General features: G+C 48.9%; 1 protein-coding gene across 1 annotated transcript in view; it reads left to right on the top strand.

The window, feature by feature from the left end:
- rai14 (retinoic acid induced 14) overlaps positions 1 to 17500 on the top strand; it is a 32400-nt gene that overhangs the window by 8791 nt on the left and 6109 nt on the right. Inside the window, exons 3-7 of the mRNA XM_084486431.1 lie at positions 7947 to 8077; positions 11490 to 11578; positions 12608 to 12672; positions 13302 to 13359; positions 13549 to 13619. Coding sequence (XP_084342557.1) covers positions 7947 to 8077; positions 11490 to 11578; positions 12608 to 12672; positions 13302 to 13359; positions 13549 to 13619 — 414 coding nt within the window. The remainder of the gene's footprint in view (positions 1 to 7946; positions 8078 to 11489; positions 11579 to 12607; positions 12673 to 13301; positions 13360 to 13548; positions 13620 to 17500) is intronic.

The raw sequence follows: 17500 nt of genomic DNA, 5'->3' as shown, positions 1-17500 counted from the left end.
GGGGGGAGGGGGGGGGGGGGAGAAGTGAAGGGCGATAAGGGGTAGGATGAGGAGGAAGCCGGGCGAGAGAAGGGAAGACTTGGAAGGGGAGGCCAGTGAGACGCAGAGACTGAGCCGGAGGGAGACAGTTGGCCGACTCCCTCCCCTCCCCCCCCCCCCCTCCCTGTCTCCTGCCTGTGTTGCTTGGCCCACGCCGAGGAGCCGCGGCAACAGGCATGTCGAGGAGGAGCGTGATGGAGAGGTCTGGCCGCAGACGTTGCCGTGGAAACTGGACACTTTGTCATCCGGATGGCGATGTGTTTTTGTCTGATCGTCGTCGTTATGGTTCTCAAATGTTGGACGTTATGAATTAGGGCTGTTGCCGCGGCAGGATGTTTTTTCGTCTAATGTTTCTAACATGTTTGTGTGTGAGTTTGGAAGCGTCACATAAACCAGATGTACCGTAAAACACTTTGACAGCTGAAGGGCCGCGGATAACACTGAGCACGTAGTACGCTCTGTTATGTAAAGATCATGTTATTCTGAAAATGGTCTTTCAATGGTCTTGATTTCAGGAAAACATTTCCTCCCAAGAGTGCATCCTATTGTGTTCACAAAGAACTCAAAGGAGAATCCTTGCAAACTTTCCCTTTCATCTTTCCAGGTTTGCAAAACAAAGTTTGTGTGTGTGTGTGTGTGTGTGTGAACACTGAAATGTTAACGTGCACAAAAAACGCCTGGGCCCATTGTTCCAGAAGAAGCAGATCTAGTAAAGGAGTGTTGTACCCCAAGCCGAGCCCTGGCTATAAATAGGACCAGGAAGGCTATTTGTGTCAGCAGGAAGCCTTGCCAAGTCTATTTTCTTCCTGAGCCCTTCAGCAAACAGCCTATCCCGGAGTCACACCCGGGACGTTACGGCTCAAAGCTGTGCTTCGCCGACTCCATTCTGAAAGATTGCATTTTTCAATGCATGCATTTGTAACCAATAAGCATTTTCAGTGTTCTAACAATAGACGGCGGACCACGGGGGACCCGGACACTGGAGACCACATCGGTCAGCTACACAATGTACCGCACTACGGTACAACTCATCTCAGATACCCAGTTCACACCCTCCGCCACACCGAGGAAACAGCCACTACACTACACGATGTATATCAGCGATGAAGTGGCCCGTTGATGATACAGCATCCCCATTCACCCCCAAAATGTCCATACAGGAAATGGTTCTCTAATACATCTCAAACCAGAGGGATCTTGTTTCTTGTCTAGCGGATCACAAAAGAGGGTCCAGCTAATGGTGGTGTGGTGGGAGGAGAGTAGGGTTGCGATAGTAACTGCTGGGAGATGACCTGGATGTGCACCACTGTTCTCTTCGCCTGGCCTTCACTCTGTGCACTGTGTAGTTTAAAACACAGCATCCTTCCTCTAGGGGACAAACGCCTGCTCTTTGTTAGACATGTGAACTTGTGAACAATTCTGCTCTCTCTTTCGCAGTTTCCGGGCCTGTAAACTGGTGTGTATGTGTGTGTAGGTGTATATGTGTGCGTGTGTGCACGTTGTGTGTGTGTGTGTGTGTGTGTGTGTGTGTGTGTGTGTGTGTGTGTGTGTGCGTGCCGGAGGGGGCAGTAACCAGCTCCAGTTCGGATTTTAGCAAAAGGGAACCATTGTTTGGGGATATTCGAGCATCTGCTTTGTTGCAGATAAGCGGCATTGAAGTCACCAACTGTTGCTGATCAAAAGACTCTTACTGTAGTCTCTCTCTCTCTCTCTCTCTCTCTCTCTCTCTCTCTCTCTCTCTCTCTCTCCGTTTCCTGTCTGCTTTCTTTGTTGTGTTCAGTCGTTTGGTTATTTTTCCCCCCTCTCCTTCTAAACCTCAACGTTTACTTTTTAGCATTCAGCGATGGCCCCCTGTCCTTTCATCTCACCATTCATCGCTCTCCTCCGCTTATGCTGATTCGTCCTTCGTTCGCGCCGCTAATACACCGCCTGAACAGAGGACGGAAACATTAACACACAATCCCCCTTGTGTATGAAAGAGATAGGATGTGCATGTGAACTCAATAGGGAGACTGGGAACAAACCCGACTGTCGCTTGCTTTAGTGAATGTTTTCCTTTGGCCTACGTTGGGTATCTGTGTTATTTTCCCACTAACCTCATTTTTTTGTGGGTCTTTTATTAAACTGGTGTAACATTGTAACATTCCTCATAAATAGGATTGATTACTGAATTAAATCCCAAGAAGCACGCAGAGAAACTCACGATTAGGTCCACAGATGTTTCTCTTAGTTTCTCTGGCAAAGCAACATCACTCTAATCCCCATTGAAGCTCGATGAAGAACTGTTGGTCCGTGTACCACCATGTGTTGTGTACAGCTCCATGTGGTTCTGCACTAGAGAGGCTGTTGCTCTGGTCTCTCCATCATAAAGGCTGTGGTGCCTTCACCTCTGGTCTCTCCATCATAAAGGCTGTGGTGCCTTCATCTCTGGTCTCTCCATCTGTGGTGCCTTCATCTCTGGTGTCCATCATAAAGGCTGTGGTGCCTTCATCTCTGGTCTCTCCATCATAAAGGCTGTGGTGCCTTCACCTCTGGTCTCTCCATCTGTGGTGCCTTCATCTCTGGTCTCTCCATCTGTGGTACCTTCATCTCTGGTCTCTCCATCATAAAGGCTGTGGTGCCTTCACCTCTGGTCTCTCCATCTGTGGTGCCTTCATCTCTGGTCTCTCCATCTGTGGTACCTTCATCTCTGGTCTCTCCATCTGTGGTGCCTTCACCTCTTGTCTCTCCTTCTAAACAGCTGTTGTACCTTCGTCTCTTGTCTCTCCTTCTGAGCGGCTGGGGTACCTCCGTGGCCCGTTGGAGAACCCCGCTGTTCTCTTCTAGAACATTCCTTTGTTAAGTGCGAGCCGGTTTATGTAAATACTTGTGGTATTCAGGCCCTTGCACACAACAGCCCTTGACTCAGTGTGCAGTGAAACGCTGTGTGTTCTGCAGGGGAACAGCAGTGTTCAGACACTGGTTTAATCTGTTATTTATCAATGTTTTTTTTATTGCGGGCCGTGTGACTCAGGTTTCACAGAACAGGCGAGGGAGGTTTGATGAGAGTTGTTCTGAATTCAGTGGAAAATAAACAAAAGGTGCTCTGGAGAGTCGAGGACTAACAGTTAATGTCTTTAAATAGCTTTTTAATGACTTGGGTTTACTAGTGTGAAACGTAGGGCTTGCTCCTAGCTTGTTCTCAATGTTTCTCGATACAATTTCTATCAACGACAACACATCTGTCAAGATATACTAGTAGTACTTTATAGTAATACACATCAACTTAGCACTAAATCAATACATACATATCTACTTTTTAGGTATTCATTTGGCACTTGCTGCTGCAGCCTATCCAGGATGCAATCAAATAGCGACTAGCGGCGCCGCGCATGACACAGATTGATTCGGTCTAATTTAGAAAGGGAAAACAGTGGAACAGTCTGGAACACAAATGTTTTCCTATGGATATAGATCTCCCCCAGTACTCTAAGTCTACAAACACGTCGCCCGTTGACGGAGAGCCCGCTTGTGTCCCGCTCCCAGGACTGTTGTTCTTGGGAAGGGCCCTGGAAGAACAGGCCCTGGAACGCCGTCGCAAATAAGGGAAAGGACTTTACGTTGAGGAAAGAAACGATGTCTGCTTCTTGTGTTTTTGGGGATGACAAATAAATGTAGTAAATATGCAGTTCCTTTTGACTTTCTTCTGACTCAGGAGTTTGGGGGGAACAGATATAAAAAAAAAAAGGAACAAAGAAAACTATTTACAGAAGGATGGCGGAATGGACACCAAAATACATGTTTATATTGCATAGCACTTTAATGACATGGTGATACCATCTATTTCACAAATTACAGGAAATTGTTCCTGAAGACCAACTTGGAAATATTTCTGTTCCTTCCCGTTTCGGTCTCTCTCTCTGTGTTTCACTCTCTCCTGCCCAGAATATATTTTTGTATTGTTGCGTCATTGTCGTAGACTCGTAGCCATTATGTCCAACAACAACCCCCTAATTCACACACCTCTTCACTCTCCTTCTCCCCTCCGGGTTTCCATTGTGTCCTTGTGGACACTGCTGAACAGGAACCACTCGAGGGTCCTTATCAGCCAGCTCCCGGTGTGTCTCGATGAGTGTCCTGCCAGGGACGAGGACGGGAACCGGCCAATCCCGGGCCGCCCCACCCTGAGCCCACTGTAAACACCCTTATCGTAGACGTCCTTATCTCTGATCAGAGGGAGGGAGACTGCCGCAGCCTTTTGGGTTGAAGGTGGCCCTAAACGGACTAAGGGAGTAGCACGACCCTCACCTCGGGGCCAGGCCCCCGTGGCCCTGAATGACCCTGTGCATTCGAAAAATGCAAAAATGTAAAAAAAAACAACCCGAAAATAACTAAAGACGAGACATCCACTCGGCCTTGATGAAGGCAGAGTTCAGGAGGTGTGTGACACATGGATTAGTCATGCGTTTTGAAACTATTACTTCATGCAAAACCTTGGGACTTAAGGGCATAGAGACCATAACCATTCCTGATAATAACATGCAATACTATTATTAAAACCCAGCGCTGACGTCATGTGTTCTCTGCACTGTTGGACAATAGGCGGGTTTGAATAGTTTGAACGAAAGAGGTGTTTCGAGAGGTATTCAAGGGGTTAAAGCAGTGCTTATTATTGTTTCAAAAAAGAAAAACGGCCCCCATAATGAAATGTGTGCGAGAGAACCCAGAATGAAAAAAAGCTCTGAAGCACTGTGTGTTGTGGCTTCACACTGCGGTTGAACTGGCTGTCACCGGGCTCCTCATCATCATTGTCCACGGTGATGTTACCAGCTGTGAAGGGGTTGTCCGGCAGAGCGAGAGCGCGGCCGGTTTCTGCTCTACTTAAACCTGTCTGCTGGAATAAGGCCCAGAGCCGTGACATGCGCCTCTAGGCTGGAGCCTCGGTGCAGTAGGGGTAGACGTGTCCACAGCGCTTCGTAGCAATAGTGGGAGTTAAGTTTAGGGTTGTGAGTGAGGTGTTATGCCACTTTTGTGGCTGACGTGATGTTGAATCCTGTTGTGGGAGCATACAGGACGACAGAAGTGGAGAGAGCCCGGGTTGCTGAGTGTAAGGCCTTCTAGGACGCACCTATTCTGGGATGGTGTGCTGGCCTTGGCCGGGCTGCCACCTCAGCCTACTCCTCATGTTTCACCACGTTCTAATCATAGTGATAGGCTCGGTACTACCGGCGTTCCCGCTCACGTTCTCTACTGTGCCGCTGCTGCATGTGCTGCGTTTGGCCAGGAAATGCACACGCAAACACAATCGTTGACATGCATGCACGCACACGCACACGCACACACACACACACACACACACACACACACACACACACACACACACACACACACACACACACACACACACACACACACACACACACGCATGCATGCACACGCATAAACAACACACACACATGCATGGGCACATACACACGCATGTGCACACACAAATGCATGTATACACACACACACACACACACACCCACACACACACACACACACATGCACACACACACAAACACAAGACGCACACAAAATTATGCTCTTCTGATGCTGACCTTTTTCTGCTCTGGCTCGCATGGCAATCTTAACATGATCACGTTGTCTGGGCTAAATCATTTTCCATCTCCTGATGGATATCCGATTCGCCATGGTCGCTGCTTCTATATCGAGTAGATGCTCTACCTAGCGTGGCTTCTGCGATGATTATCCTCTTACACCAGAGGTGCTTACTCATAGTTTTTTTTGCTAGAAGTCTGCCAAACAATCAAGCATTCATTCTGTATCACACCGCCTTGCTTCACCAATGCAGAAAAGAAAAAAATGGAGAATCACAGTTTAAGAAGAAAGGAGGTTTGAACACTACTGTTTGCTAAACACATCTCAACTGTTGTGCTGGTGTCGGGTCACGAGGTTCAGTCGTCGACGCCTTGCTCACCTCTCTATCTTGTTTCCATGACCTTTGACCCCTGCGGCGTAACACCCTCCCTAGCTTTTAGAGGGACGGAGTTTGGCTTTTTCTTCTTTCCTTTTTATCTGAAATAGCCCCGGCGTTATTTTTCAACCAGCCGTGCGAAAACAAATCACAGCGATAGCGCTAGCATATATATCATGCCACTGAGGCTATTTGCATCTCCCTGGGCCGGCTCCAAACCGCCCGAGCATAACTTACAGTACGGCCAAGGCCACTATTCCCGGGAGCCGGGGGAGTGGGAGCCCTGCGTCACGGCCAGGTCAGTAGGCCAACGGGTCACATCTCACATCGCTTGGCCTAATATGTCCAGGGTGAGCTCTGTCTGGGTTTTCCCCTCCCTGCGTGACCAGTGTGTGAGAAGGTGACAGTTTATTGCCCCTGCATGGGTTCAGATCCCCCTCCCTCCCCCTCATACGATGCCGTTACATGGGAGAATGAAACTGGATGGTTTCTGGACGGTAGCCGGATGAGATTAATCAGCAATACCGATGTCTGTGTTTCTCTCTCGGGTGAACATTAAAAACGATCAGGCTCGTTACATCGATGATCTGTGCACAAACACACCCCACTCATTCGATTGGGGTTTCTCGACGCCATCTTGTTTTCCAGTCCAGAGGTTCACAGCAGCAACAAAATGGATAAAACGCCATAAAAGCGCTTGCATGTCTGGTTTAGAGACATAATAAACAGCGCTCGCCAAGATGGTTGCCATAAGGTTTGTTTTATAGTCACGGTTTTTGCTGTTCATGGTTTTGGCCGCAGCGATTTACGGTCGGTGGTGGCGCGATTAATTTCTTTCCCCAACACTGATGACTTTTCAATGTGCTGGTAAGGTGGACGAGGCTGGACACTGCGCTACAAACGGTGGCTGTGTTGCAGCTCTAAGAACTGCCGACCGGTCCGGATTTGCCGCGGTGTGAGCCGAACAGCTGGGCTTTCTCGAGCTGAGCTGGCTGTCAACGTACACATCAAGACTCATTAGTTGTGTTTTCCAACCCCTTGCGTCTCTGTGTGCACTTGCACATTTGGATTATCCCCGTGTGAGCGGTTTACAAGCTCGCGTTTGCACTTCCGTACGGTTGTAAATGTGCCTCTGCTAAGTGCGTGCGTGCGTCTCCATGCTACATGTGTTGTACATCAACATGTAACCTAATAGTGGGGCATTGTTGTTGTATCGCCACAGCACATGCTTTGCATATGCACATTCATAAGTTGTTAGTTATCCCCGTGTCTCGCGTCGAGGTGTGTGTACATTGTGGTGTGTGTACGTTGTGGTGTGGCAACATTGTGGTGAGTTCACCATGCATGTTCTACACAAACTCCTTGTTTCAACATTTGTCATCTTGTCATCAAACAAAACAATATTCATGGTCCCATCGATCTCCATTATCCTCACAATGACAACAGGCTTTCTGACAGAGGCGAGGTATCAGAACACTAATTATGGGTTTGCTACTGCTGTGTTCCAGGACAGGGGTAGCACACTGAGCTGGCGAGGATAGGTCTATTAGCCGTGCCCTGGTGCATAAAGGAGCAGGGTCTATTGTTGTTCTGAGCTTGAGATAGGATCTGTGTTTGCACTCTCTTTTTATCAACAACATTTCATACAGGACAAGATCACATTGATTGAATCTCTCCTTTGTCTCTCCTTTTTCCTTCTTGGCTTTTCTGTCTCCAATCTCTGTCTCTCTCTATCTCTGTCTCTCTCCCCCTCACACACCTCTCTCCCCCCCCCCCCCCCTGTCCAAAATACCTCCCTCTCCTCACCTCCCCGCACTCACCTCTCTCCCCTTCCCTCTCCAACATCTCTCTCTCCAACATCCAACATACCTCTCTCCCCCTCTCCCCCCCCCCATCCCTCCCTCTCCCCCTCCCTCTCCCCCACTCTCTCCCTCCCCCCCCCCCTCCCCAGGTCAACGAGTGGAACAAGAATGACGAGCGGCTCCTGGTGTCCGTGGAGCACGGCGAGGTGGAGAAGGTGGCCTCGCTACTGGCCAAGAAGGGAGCCAGCCCCGTCAAACTGGACAGCGAGGGCAAGTCTGCGTAAGTCCCCCACACCCCACACGGCCCCCCACCAGTTCCCCACACCGCCCGGCCCTGACCTCTGCAGACCACTGGCTGTTTACACCACCCTGACCTCTGCAGACCACTGGCTGTTTACACCACCCTGACCTCTGTAGACTACTGGCTGTTTACACCACCCTGACCTCTGTAGACTACTGGCTGTTTACACCACCCTGACCTCTGTAGACCACTGGCTGTTTACACCACCCTGACCTCTGTAGACCACTGGCTGTTTACACCACCCTGACCTCTGTAGACTACTGGCTGTTTACACCATCAGATGCAACCACCTACTGGGTGTTTGCATGGAAATCATGCCGTGGCATGCATTTCTTCTGTAAGGTGATCCGTCTCCCTTAATCACAGCTACTCCCACAGTGCTTCACAGGTTACATTCCTCAACATGGAAACAAACAATGAGTCAATTATTACTATTATTAATAAATAATCCCCAGAGTAATCCAACTTGCAAAGCAACCGTTGCTTAACAGCCTAGAGTATAATGCAGATTTGTCACACCTATGAACGAATGCTATTAGGATTAGTTAAAACCTCCACCTTCCTCCTGCGCTCCTTCCTCCGCGCTCCTCCAGGCCGGCGGCTGCGTGGCCGTCTGGCAGCGGCCCGGGCCCAGGCCGCTTCTCAGGCCTCAACAGACGCATGACGTCGGCGTCATGGCACGCCGCTTTAAATCCTCTTTACAGCTTCAGAGCGAGTGTGGTCCAGCAGAGGAGCTCCCGGACACATTAAACCCTCCGGCGCTTCCTCTCCCCCGCCGGTGTGACGGAGCCACACTCAGCGGGGGGCCACGGGACGGGTATGTCCGGGCCTGGTGTCCGGGCCGCACGCTAACCAGTCGTGGCTCGTAGCTGGTTAGGTTCAATCTGGTCGGGTTCAATCAAAGTGTGCGTGAGTGTGAGTAGTCGGCTGTTGACCGACTAAAGCGTTTCAGTTAAAAGGTTTTCTTCCGCAAATCCTTTCATTGATGTCGTAACAGTTTTTTTTTAACAAAAAGTGTTGATTTAGTTGTTTGGCAAAGGAACACAACATTGGGATCATTGTGTCTTTGTGTCTTGAAATGTATAATTATTTAAGTTGACTTTATACTCTGTCGGTTATGGATCCAAAGGAGAAGGAGCGGATGAAGTGCTGTGTTATAATTCCCCTTCCTGTTGCACACTGTAGCCAACAGTGCAGTTTGCCAGTAGGCTCATTAAGCAGGGTGTGAAGAACGGGGAAAAAACAACAAGGTGTTGTTGTTTATTGAATGGAGGCTTTACGTACTGGCTGCTAAATAGTCCCGCACCAGTCGGTTGAGTCGCTCAGGAGGAGCCCATGGGGTAGCATAGGCAACTGTTGTGTGTTGTCTAATTACCTCCCTCATTAAAATGTTTTTAATATGGAACAGGGCGGCCCTGTTCCAAGGCCATCTGTAGCCCACCACAAGCCCACCGAGCGGGCCTAATTAGCAGCATTGTTTTAACAACAGCGAGGGGCTTTAGTACAACACACAGTCTTAGAAAAAAAGACAGTGAAGAGTCAGGAGGAGGAGGCTTGAGAATGGAAGTAGGATCGCCGCGTTGTGTCACGCAGATCAGAAGGGGAATTTTAACTTTCACTTTATGGCGCTCACTTCTCTATAAGGCCGCGCCGACGGCGGAATGCCAGGCATTTTATTTTAATGACAGCGTAGATTCTTCCCGCACTCTCTGAGATCATGCCGTCAGCGGTGGAATGCGGGTCTGGGCGCCTGACGTGAGCAATCATGCGTGTTGAAACACCTGATTGCAGCCCAATAAAAAGGTGTTGAAGGCGATGTTGGAAAAAAAAAACGACAACAGAACATTCTGTCTGACTCTTGACTCGAGGTGGGTGGACCCTTTTTTCGGAAGTAAAAAAAAACCTTTTTGGGTTTCCCGGTTATTCAAACCATTCAGCTCTTTGTCTCCGGAACAACAGGCCTCTCTGGGTCCTGTGCAGCCCACCTCAGGTCGGTGACTCAGCGCTAGTCAGAGGCAGCGTGTCTGAGGGCGGATGACTTGGTGACTGTGAATGCGTGAGCGGACACTCCAGCCCGGGCTCAATCAGCCTGACCCCGGTGCTGATTGTGGGTCATCCTGCCGGGCTGGTGTTGTCGCACGGCCAGCGCTAAGAGAGAAGGAGCCATTTCAACGCCCCCCCCCCCCCCTTCCTCTTCCGTTCCGTGTTGCAGAAGTTTAGTTAGTGTTACTTTTTATACGTTTGACTTATCTTAAGTCTGATCCCTTGGAACACGTGTGTTCATTCTATGGCGACGCGTGTGTTCTCGGGGGAACTGGTTTTTTTATGACTCAAAATGCATTTTATGAACCCGCTTTACACAACTCCACAGCGTAAGTGCGGTCTACAAAAGCCATACCGTTTTCAACGGCGGCGCGTAAACCCCCCCCCCCCCTTGATGCTCGTCCTCCAGCGCTGCCGTGTCCTTATTAGGACCGCCGTGATGCCGGCGTGACGCGGGCGTGAGAGGGCGTGGCACCACGGCCTCTCAGATGAGGCCTTCTCCACGCCGCTGGGATCACCGCTTAAACCGCCGTAAGACCGGCGAAGGAGCTCGAGTAGCACTGCCTCCCTCAGAGCTACTGCGGCTCTGCAGGAGTCAGGAGGGGAAGGGTTTAACGGGACGGGCCGGGCCGCTGGGGGAACCAGACCCACTGGTGACGGCTGACCCCTTCGCGCTGGACACGCGACCCGGGGACCCCCGATGTGTCCCAGGTGTACGCTGAAATGTGGCGTCTCGTACACACACACACACACACACACACACACACAGACAGACAGACAGACAGACAGACAGACAGACAGACAGACAGACAGACAGACAGACAGACAGACAGACAGACAGACAGACAGACAGACAGACAGACAGACAGACAGACAGACAGACAGACAGACAGACAGACAAGCCTTCTTCTCACAAGTTGTTCCTATCCTTGACCCTCTGTTGCTGTGCGACTAGGTAGCAAAGCCACACACACATGCACACACACACACACACACCGTTGTAAAGAGTGATGGATGTGTGGGTGCTGAATGTCAGCTTCAGTTCTTCCCGGACTCAACACAAAAGGGGCGTGTACAGCTTTTCTATAGTGATGCAATTAAACTAAACGGCGCTTGTGTGTGTGTGTGTGTGTGTGTGACTGAGACTGAATTGGACTTGTTTGAGTCCTAAAAGGTCCTGGTTTTGATCCCCGGCAACCTCAGACTACCTCTGAACTGCTTGCCTTGAGCTCATGGTCAACACCTTCCTCTTGCTTGGGCAATCCTTGTAATCCTTGTATCCTTAATTGGTGTTAATGTTTTGTCATTCTTTCATTGTGTGTGTGTGTGTGTGTGTGTGTGTGTGTAGTCTCCATGTCGCGGCGATGCGAGGACTGACCGACTGTCTGTCAGTGATCCTGGCCCACGGAGCCGACCTGTCCGTCACGGATGCTGCAGGTATGATGACCATTATCATCGCTATCATGAGTTTTGTTATAATTATTATTAAAGCCAGGGGAGGCAATTTTTGAACTACCAGCCAGAGTGAGCTACATTATGAGAGTGTCCAACAGAAAGAGTCCCAGGCCTCCCGCCAAGACCACGTCCCTGAAACAGGACTAGCTATAATAGCATTTTGGAAGACTAGCCTCCTGGAGGTTGGCAGGTAGGCCGACAATACGGACATCCAATCATGTCCTTCGGGGCAAAATAAATGTTTGGGCGAGCTAATTATAGGGCTGCAACCGCCACAAATCTTTTTTCTTTTTTTTTGTGGGGAGGATGGGTCGGGATGCAAAGAGAATTGAAACAAATATGACAGAAAATGCTTTTTAAACAAATTGCCTACCCTAGCTTTAATGTTGACAACATCTGACTCTTTAGATTGTGCCCATCCACCTTAAAGTGAGTCAACCACACACATTGGCCCTGTCAGAGGGTATTACACAACAGAGAGTCTGCACCAACTTTCGTCAGGATTTCAAATCAACAGCCATGTGTCTAGGCCTGTTCGCCTCGCATCACCGGGTATCACCAGATACTGTCGTATCTGGGCGTATCCAGGGAGTGTCTGTGGGGAACTACCACCTTGGTACTGTTCACACCTGTACTTTAGGTGTTTTCTTGTAAATTGCAATAAAAAAATGACTTTATTCTGCTTTATTGAAAAGTATGCTGTTTTACAACCATGGTCAGCTGATATGGCGCGGGTTGGAGTATGTGTGTGTGTGTGTACGTGTGTGTTTAGAAACAATAGTCCTTGTGTGTTGCACATTAGAATTTCCAAACCTAGTCCAGGTTGAGAACGGAGTTTCAGAACAGAAAGAACGCTGCTTACTTTGCCTTTTGAGGGAGAATTTGTTTTTTCTAGATTTAAATGAGAAATACATAAGGGCCCTTAACATTGGCAGTAGTCTTCGGCACTCTGGAAGACCCAATACATTTCTGGAAGAAAATAATAATTGTACTTCCTTTGTTTTCTCTTAGGCTTCACTGCCTTACATCTCGCTGCCAAAAACAACCACGCTGAGTGTGCCAAGAAGCTGCTCCAGGTATGATTATCCTGCTGCTGGAGGGACACCCGCCAGAATCACTTGAACTCCTACATGTTTAATCTACATTAGTGTTAAGGACTGCGAGTACAACGGTAGAACCACCATGTTCAGTGGGTCTGATTTAGGCTTGTACCAGGTACTGCAAACAGTTCTGCGTTTCTGGGAATCCATTTATAATCCAATGTTAATTATTGCTTTCTTTAGTGATACATTATACAAACGGTATGTTAACGTTATTGGTGAAAGCCGTTTTATTGTAAATATGAAGAACAAGAGCTGTTTCTCCGTCCATTGGGGGACTTTACAGTGTTTGTTTAGAGAGGCTTCATGGAAACAGAGAACTCTGTCATGTTAATGGAAGATGTCTTGAGTCCTGAATGATGTATAAGACGCACACGCACACGCACACACACACACGCGCACACGCACACAGAAGCACATTTCTCAGACATTTGATCACGCAGCATATCATCACATTTGTATCAAGCAGAACCTGTTGAACCCGTCGTGCTCGATTATCACTCATGTACTCAAATTCCATGTGATGGGGGGATACGCAGCCGGCGAACGTGCTCCCAAGTGTCTACTCCGTTCCCTCTACTTCATAACACTGCGTTTCTCTGCAGAGCAAATGTTCGGTCGAGGCGGTGGACGGTTTTGGGAGGACAGCGCTGCACTATGCAGGTATGAACTCACAGACACGCCGTCGTCACAACCGTCACAACACAGGAGACGTCCGCTTCTCCTGCTCTCGGGGAAGCAAGGCGACAAGCGGTGAACGCCGCCGACTGTCCTGTTTGACGTGTGCGTGGGTGGGTGTGGGACGCATCGCTAAGCGGCGTGTTCTCATCGCCGTATCGATCTGCTCCGCAGCTGCCGGTGGGAGCGCTCAGACGGTGCAGCTGCTGTGCGAGCACCGGAGTCCCGTCAACCTCCGGGATGCGGTATGTACTCCGGCAGCCGCCCACGCCGTCCGTCACGCCGCAGCCGCTCGCACTCCCTGAAGGATTTTCGAGGCGTAAAGTAAAACACGTTACAGGGACTGCGCCAGGGGGCGATTATCACATCTACTGCCGGACATTCAGCGTCTCCATGAGCATCCGGGCACAGCATGAACCCTTTGGGAGGCAGGCAGAATGAAACGCATGGCGGAACATTGGTGGTGTATGCTAAACGTAATGAGTTGAGGTAGCCGGGGTCAGAGTGCCAGTCGCCATGCTGAGGCTAGCCGTGATGCTAACGCTGGATATGATTTATTCAAATGTTTTTCCGGTCGCAGGTAGACGGCTGCAAGCACAATCCATTGTGTTTCTGATGTTTCCTAATGGTGCTTTTCCTCAGAATGAATTCGAAAACGTGTTTTTTTGTGGATGTTGGCAGAAGACAGATATATCATTTAATAGATATGATTCAGGTTTGAATGAAACGGTCAAAATCACGGGGCAAAGTGTGTGCCATTGAGTTTGAAAACAATCGATTCAGAGCAGGGTCAGCTCTGAGTACCACCCTCGCATGATAGCGACCACCAAAGGGCCAGTTGAAGCGCCTCACTGCAGATGGAAAAGTTCAGTTTCAAAACATGCTGGAGCTTGATTATTTATTTTTATTATTTGTGTGCTACGGATTATCTTTTGGAAGTTCCAGGGCAATCGATCTGTAGTGTAGAACAGATTTATAGCTGGAGTCTCCTCCTCCTTAAACATGTGAAGAGAGTCTTCCCAGAGCACAGGCAGAAAGACTGCAAACTGAAACACGGAGAAGTCGATAATGTCCGTATCCCCAAATAGGTGCGGTATGCAGGGATACGGATATTCTTCTCAGAAGTACGAGAACAACTGTTCTTACTCAAATTTACTGTTATTCATTTTAAGAAGATGTGTGCGTGCATGTCTGTGTGTTGATGTGTGTGTGTGTGTGTGTGTGTGTGTGTGTGTGTGTGTGTGGGTGTGTGTCTATTTGTGTGGATGTGTGTGTGTGGATGTGTGTGTGTGTGTGTGTGTGTGTGTGTGTGTGTGTGTGGGTGTGGATGTGTCTGTGCATGTGTCTGTCTGTGTGTGTGTGTGTGTGTGTCTGCGTGTATGTGTTTCTGTGTGTGTCTGTTTGTGTGTGTGCCTGTGTGCGTGTGTGTGTCTGCGTGTATGTGTTTCTGTGTGTGTCTGTTTGTGTGTGTGCCTGTGTGCGTGTGTGGATGTGTCTGTGTGTGTCTATCTGTCTGCGTGTATGTGTTTCTGTGTGTGTGTGTGTGTGTGTGTGTGTGTGTGTGTGTGTGTGTGTGTGTGGGGTCAGTGTACTGTGGGAACTCGGTGCTCAGCCACAGACATGTGGTCTCCAGTGGAGAGGCGTCCATGCCTGTGGTTTCTGCCCAACGGGTGTGAGAGGCAGAAAAGGAGAGGGGGGAAATAAATGAAATTCTGTTGAATTGAAAAAAAAGCAAGCAAATTCCTTTATTTATTTATTTATTTATATATTTTTAACTTGAATTGTAATACAGACGCACACGATGAACAAACGCACATGCCCGCCACACACACTCTCACACAAACACACACACACATGCACGCACACACACACACACGCACACGCACACACACAATCACTCACACAGTGTTCTCATTCAAACTCTTTTCCATATCCACAGTTGTCCTCAGTGTGTAGAGTGAGGTTGTGCAGAATGGTGCGTGTCCCTCCCTTAAACGGAAATGCAGTTGTCCTCGCATTTGCATTTTGCCAACACGAGGAGGGGATGTGAGGAATGGCCCGCGGCGCTGCAGACTGTACAGTCCAGACCAACAGACACACTGTGATACTGAAAGGCTTTAGGGGAGCCATGGCAGGAACATCGGATGTTTTAAATCATGTTTCAACTCCATGACTGCGGGTTGACCGTTGACCAAGATCTGCTTCTGCGTGCGTGTGTGTGTGTGTGTGTGTGTGAATGCGACATCTGTGCTATAGAATGACCATTTCTCTCCACACAAATCTGGTGTGCACGTGTGAGTGTGCATGTGTGCGTGAATATAGTGTATGTGTGAATATAACATCTGTGCAATAGAATGACATTTTTTCCACACAAAATGGGTTTTACGTGTGTGTGTGTGTGTGAGTGTGCATGTGCGAGAGAGGGTTCATATCCAGCACGGTGCAAGCTGATATCTGGGTACACACCCGGGCAGCGGTTCCTCTGGCTGGAGTGCCGGCGGTTAGTTGACATGTCGATAGAGAACCGCAGAAAACATCTGGAACGCATTTCTTTAACCTCAAGCCTGTATAGTATGAAGTCTGTAGTCTGAACACTGTAGTCTATAGCCTATAGTCTCTTATCTATATTCTGTAGTCTATAGTATGTGGTCTGTATTCTGTAGTCTATAGTCTATAGTATATAATATATGGTCTGTAGTCTATAGTCTATTATCTATATTCTGTAGTCTATAGTATGTGGTCTGTATTCTGTAGTCTATAGTCTATTATCTATATTCTGTAGTCTATAGTATATGGTCTGTATTCTGTAGTCTATAGTATATGGTCTGTATTCTGTAGTCTATAGTCTATAGTATATGGTCTGTAGTCTGTAGTCTATAGTCTAACGTATATGGTCTGTAGTCTATAGTCTATTATCTATATTCTGTAGTCTATAGTCTATTATCTATTCTGTAGTCTACATTCTATTATCTATATTCTGTAGTCTATAGTCTGTAATCTATTGTGTATCTATGGCCTTTAGCCACGACAGACAGGAGAAGAGAGGAGAGTGAGGAGAAGAGGCCAGCTTCTCAGCAGCAGGCGATCGCGTCTGTAAAGCGTACTTGTCTTAAGTAAACACAGACTGCCAAAGAGCGAGAGCGTTTGTGTCTCTACGGTGTCTGGCCCATAATGGCGTATAAAAAGCATTCATGATGTTGTTATCCTTTTAAAGTGGCGCATAAACTCTGCATTATTCCCAGACGACAGAGCAACGAGTGGGGACATCCTGTCCTACAGCCATTATGGCTGAGTTTGTTCAAGACACTGAGAGTAATAAATGAAAGCTTAGTGTCTTAATTGTCTGTTTTTGTTCATAATTCAAGCATTAAAGCAAGTCCTTTTACATTCCAACTATAGGTTTGCCGTGATTTCAGCGCGACTACACAGCTGGATCGTATTAAAACGACTCCAATGACCCGACACAATCCCACCAGCATCCATCCTTAGTGCTAGTCCACACTCCAGTACAATAATCCCGCTGAACCCCTTCAGCGGCCGGCCGGTCCGTCCACAGCGTGATCCATCACCCTCTCAGAGCCCTTCACCCCGTGGACGAGTTCACGAGGGGGATTCGGGTTCCAGCGAGGTTTTGTTATGCAAACGACCCAGGAAGGACGAAAGTAAAAGGAGAAGTTCTCCTTCAGGGCCCTGAACCCTGCAGAGAGCGGAGGGGGGCCCGCCTGGCCGGGGCGCAGGGCCTCGGGCCGGTGGGCCTGCTGAAGTCTTCACCAGCGGCCCCCCACCCCCCCCCCCCCCAGACCACAACATGGCTCTGCACCGCGGCCTGCCCCTGCCATGTCGTATAAAACGCTAAGCCGCGCTGACATGTTTTACTGCGCCGCTCGGGCCGGCTTTGAATTTTTTTTACGACGGCGGTGGTTGGTTTGAAAAAGTAGCCGGCGTGGTGGACGGAGAGCCGCGCCTGGGAAACACCGGGAGAAGTGACGTGTTGGGCCGTTGGCCCGGGACATCTTAACTTGATTTGTTTTCGCACAATTTGCCGTAATTGTTTTCATTCGTCTCTCAGAGTTTATTAGCCACTCGTTGCTTAATGACACAACTCGAGTCTGACACGCATATCCTG

This window comes from Micromesistius poutassou (genome assembly GCF_964030765.1).
Source record: "Micromesistius poutassou genome assembly, chromosome: 22".
NCBI classification, from domain to species: Eukaryota; Metazoa; Chordata; class Actinopteri; order Gadiformes; family Gadidae; genus Micromesistius; species Micromesistius poutassou.
The sequence above is the reverse complement of the archived record's forward strand: the minus strand, read 5'-3'. Positions and strand labels throughout refer to the sequence as shown.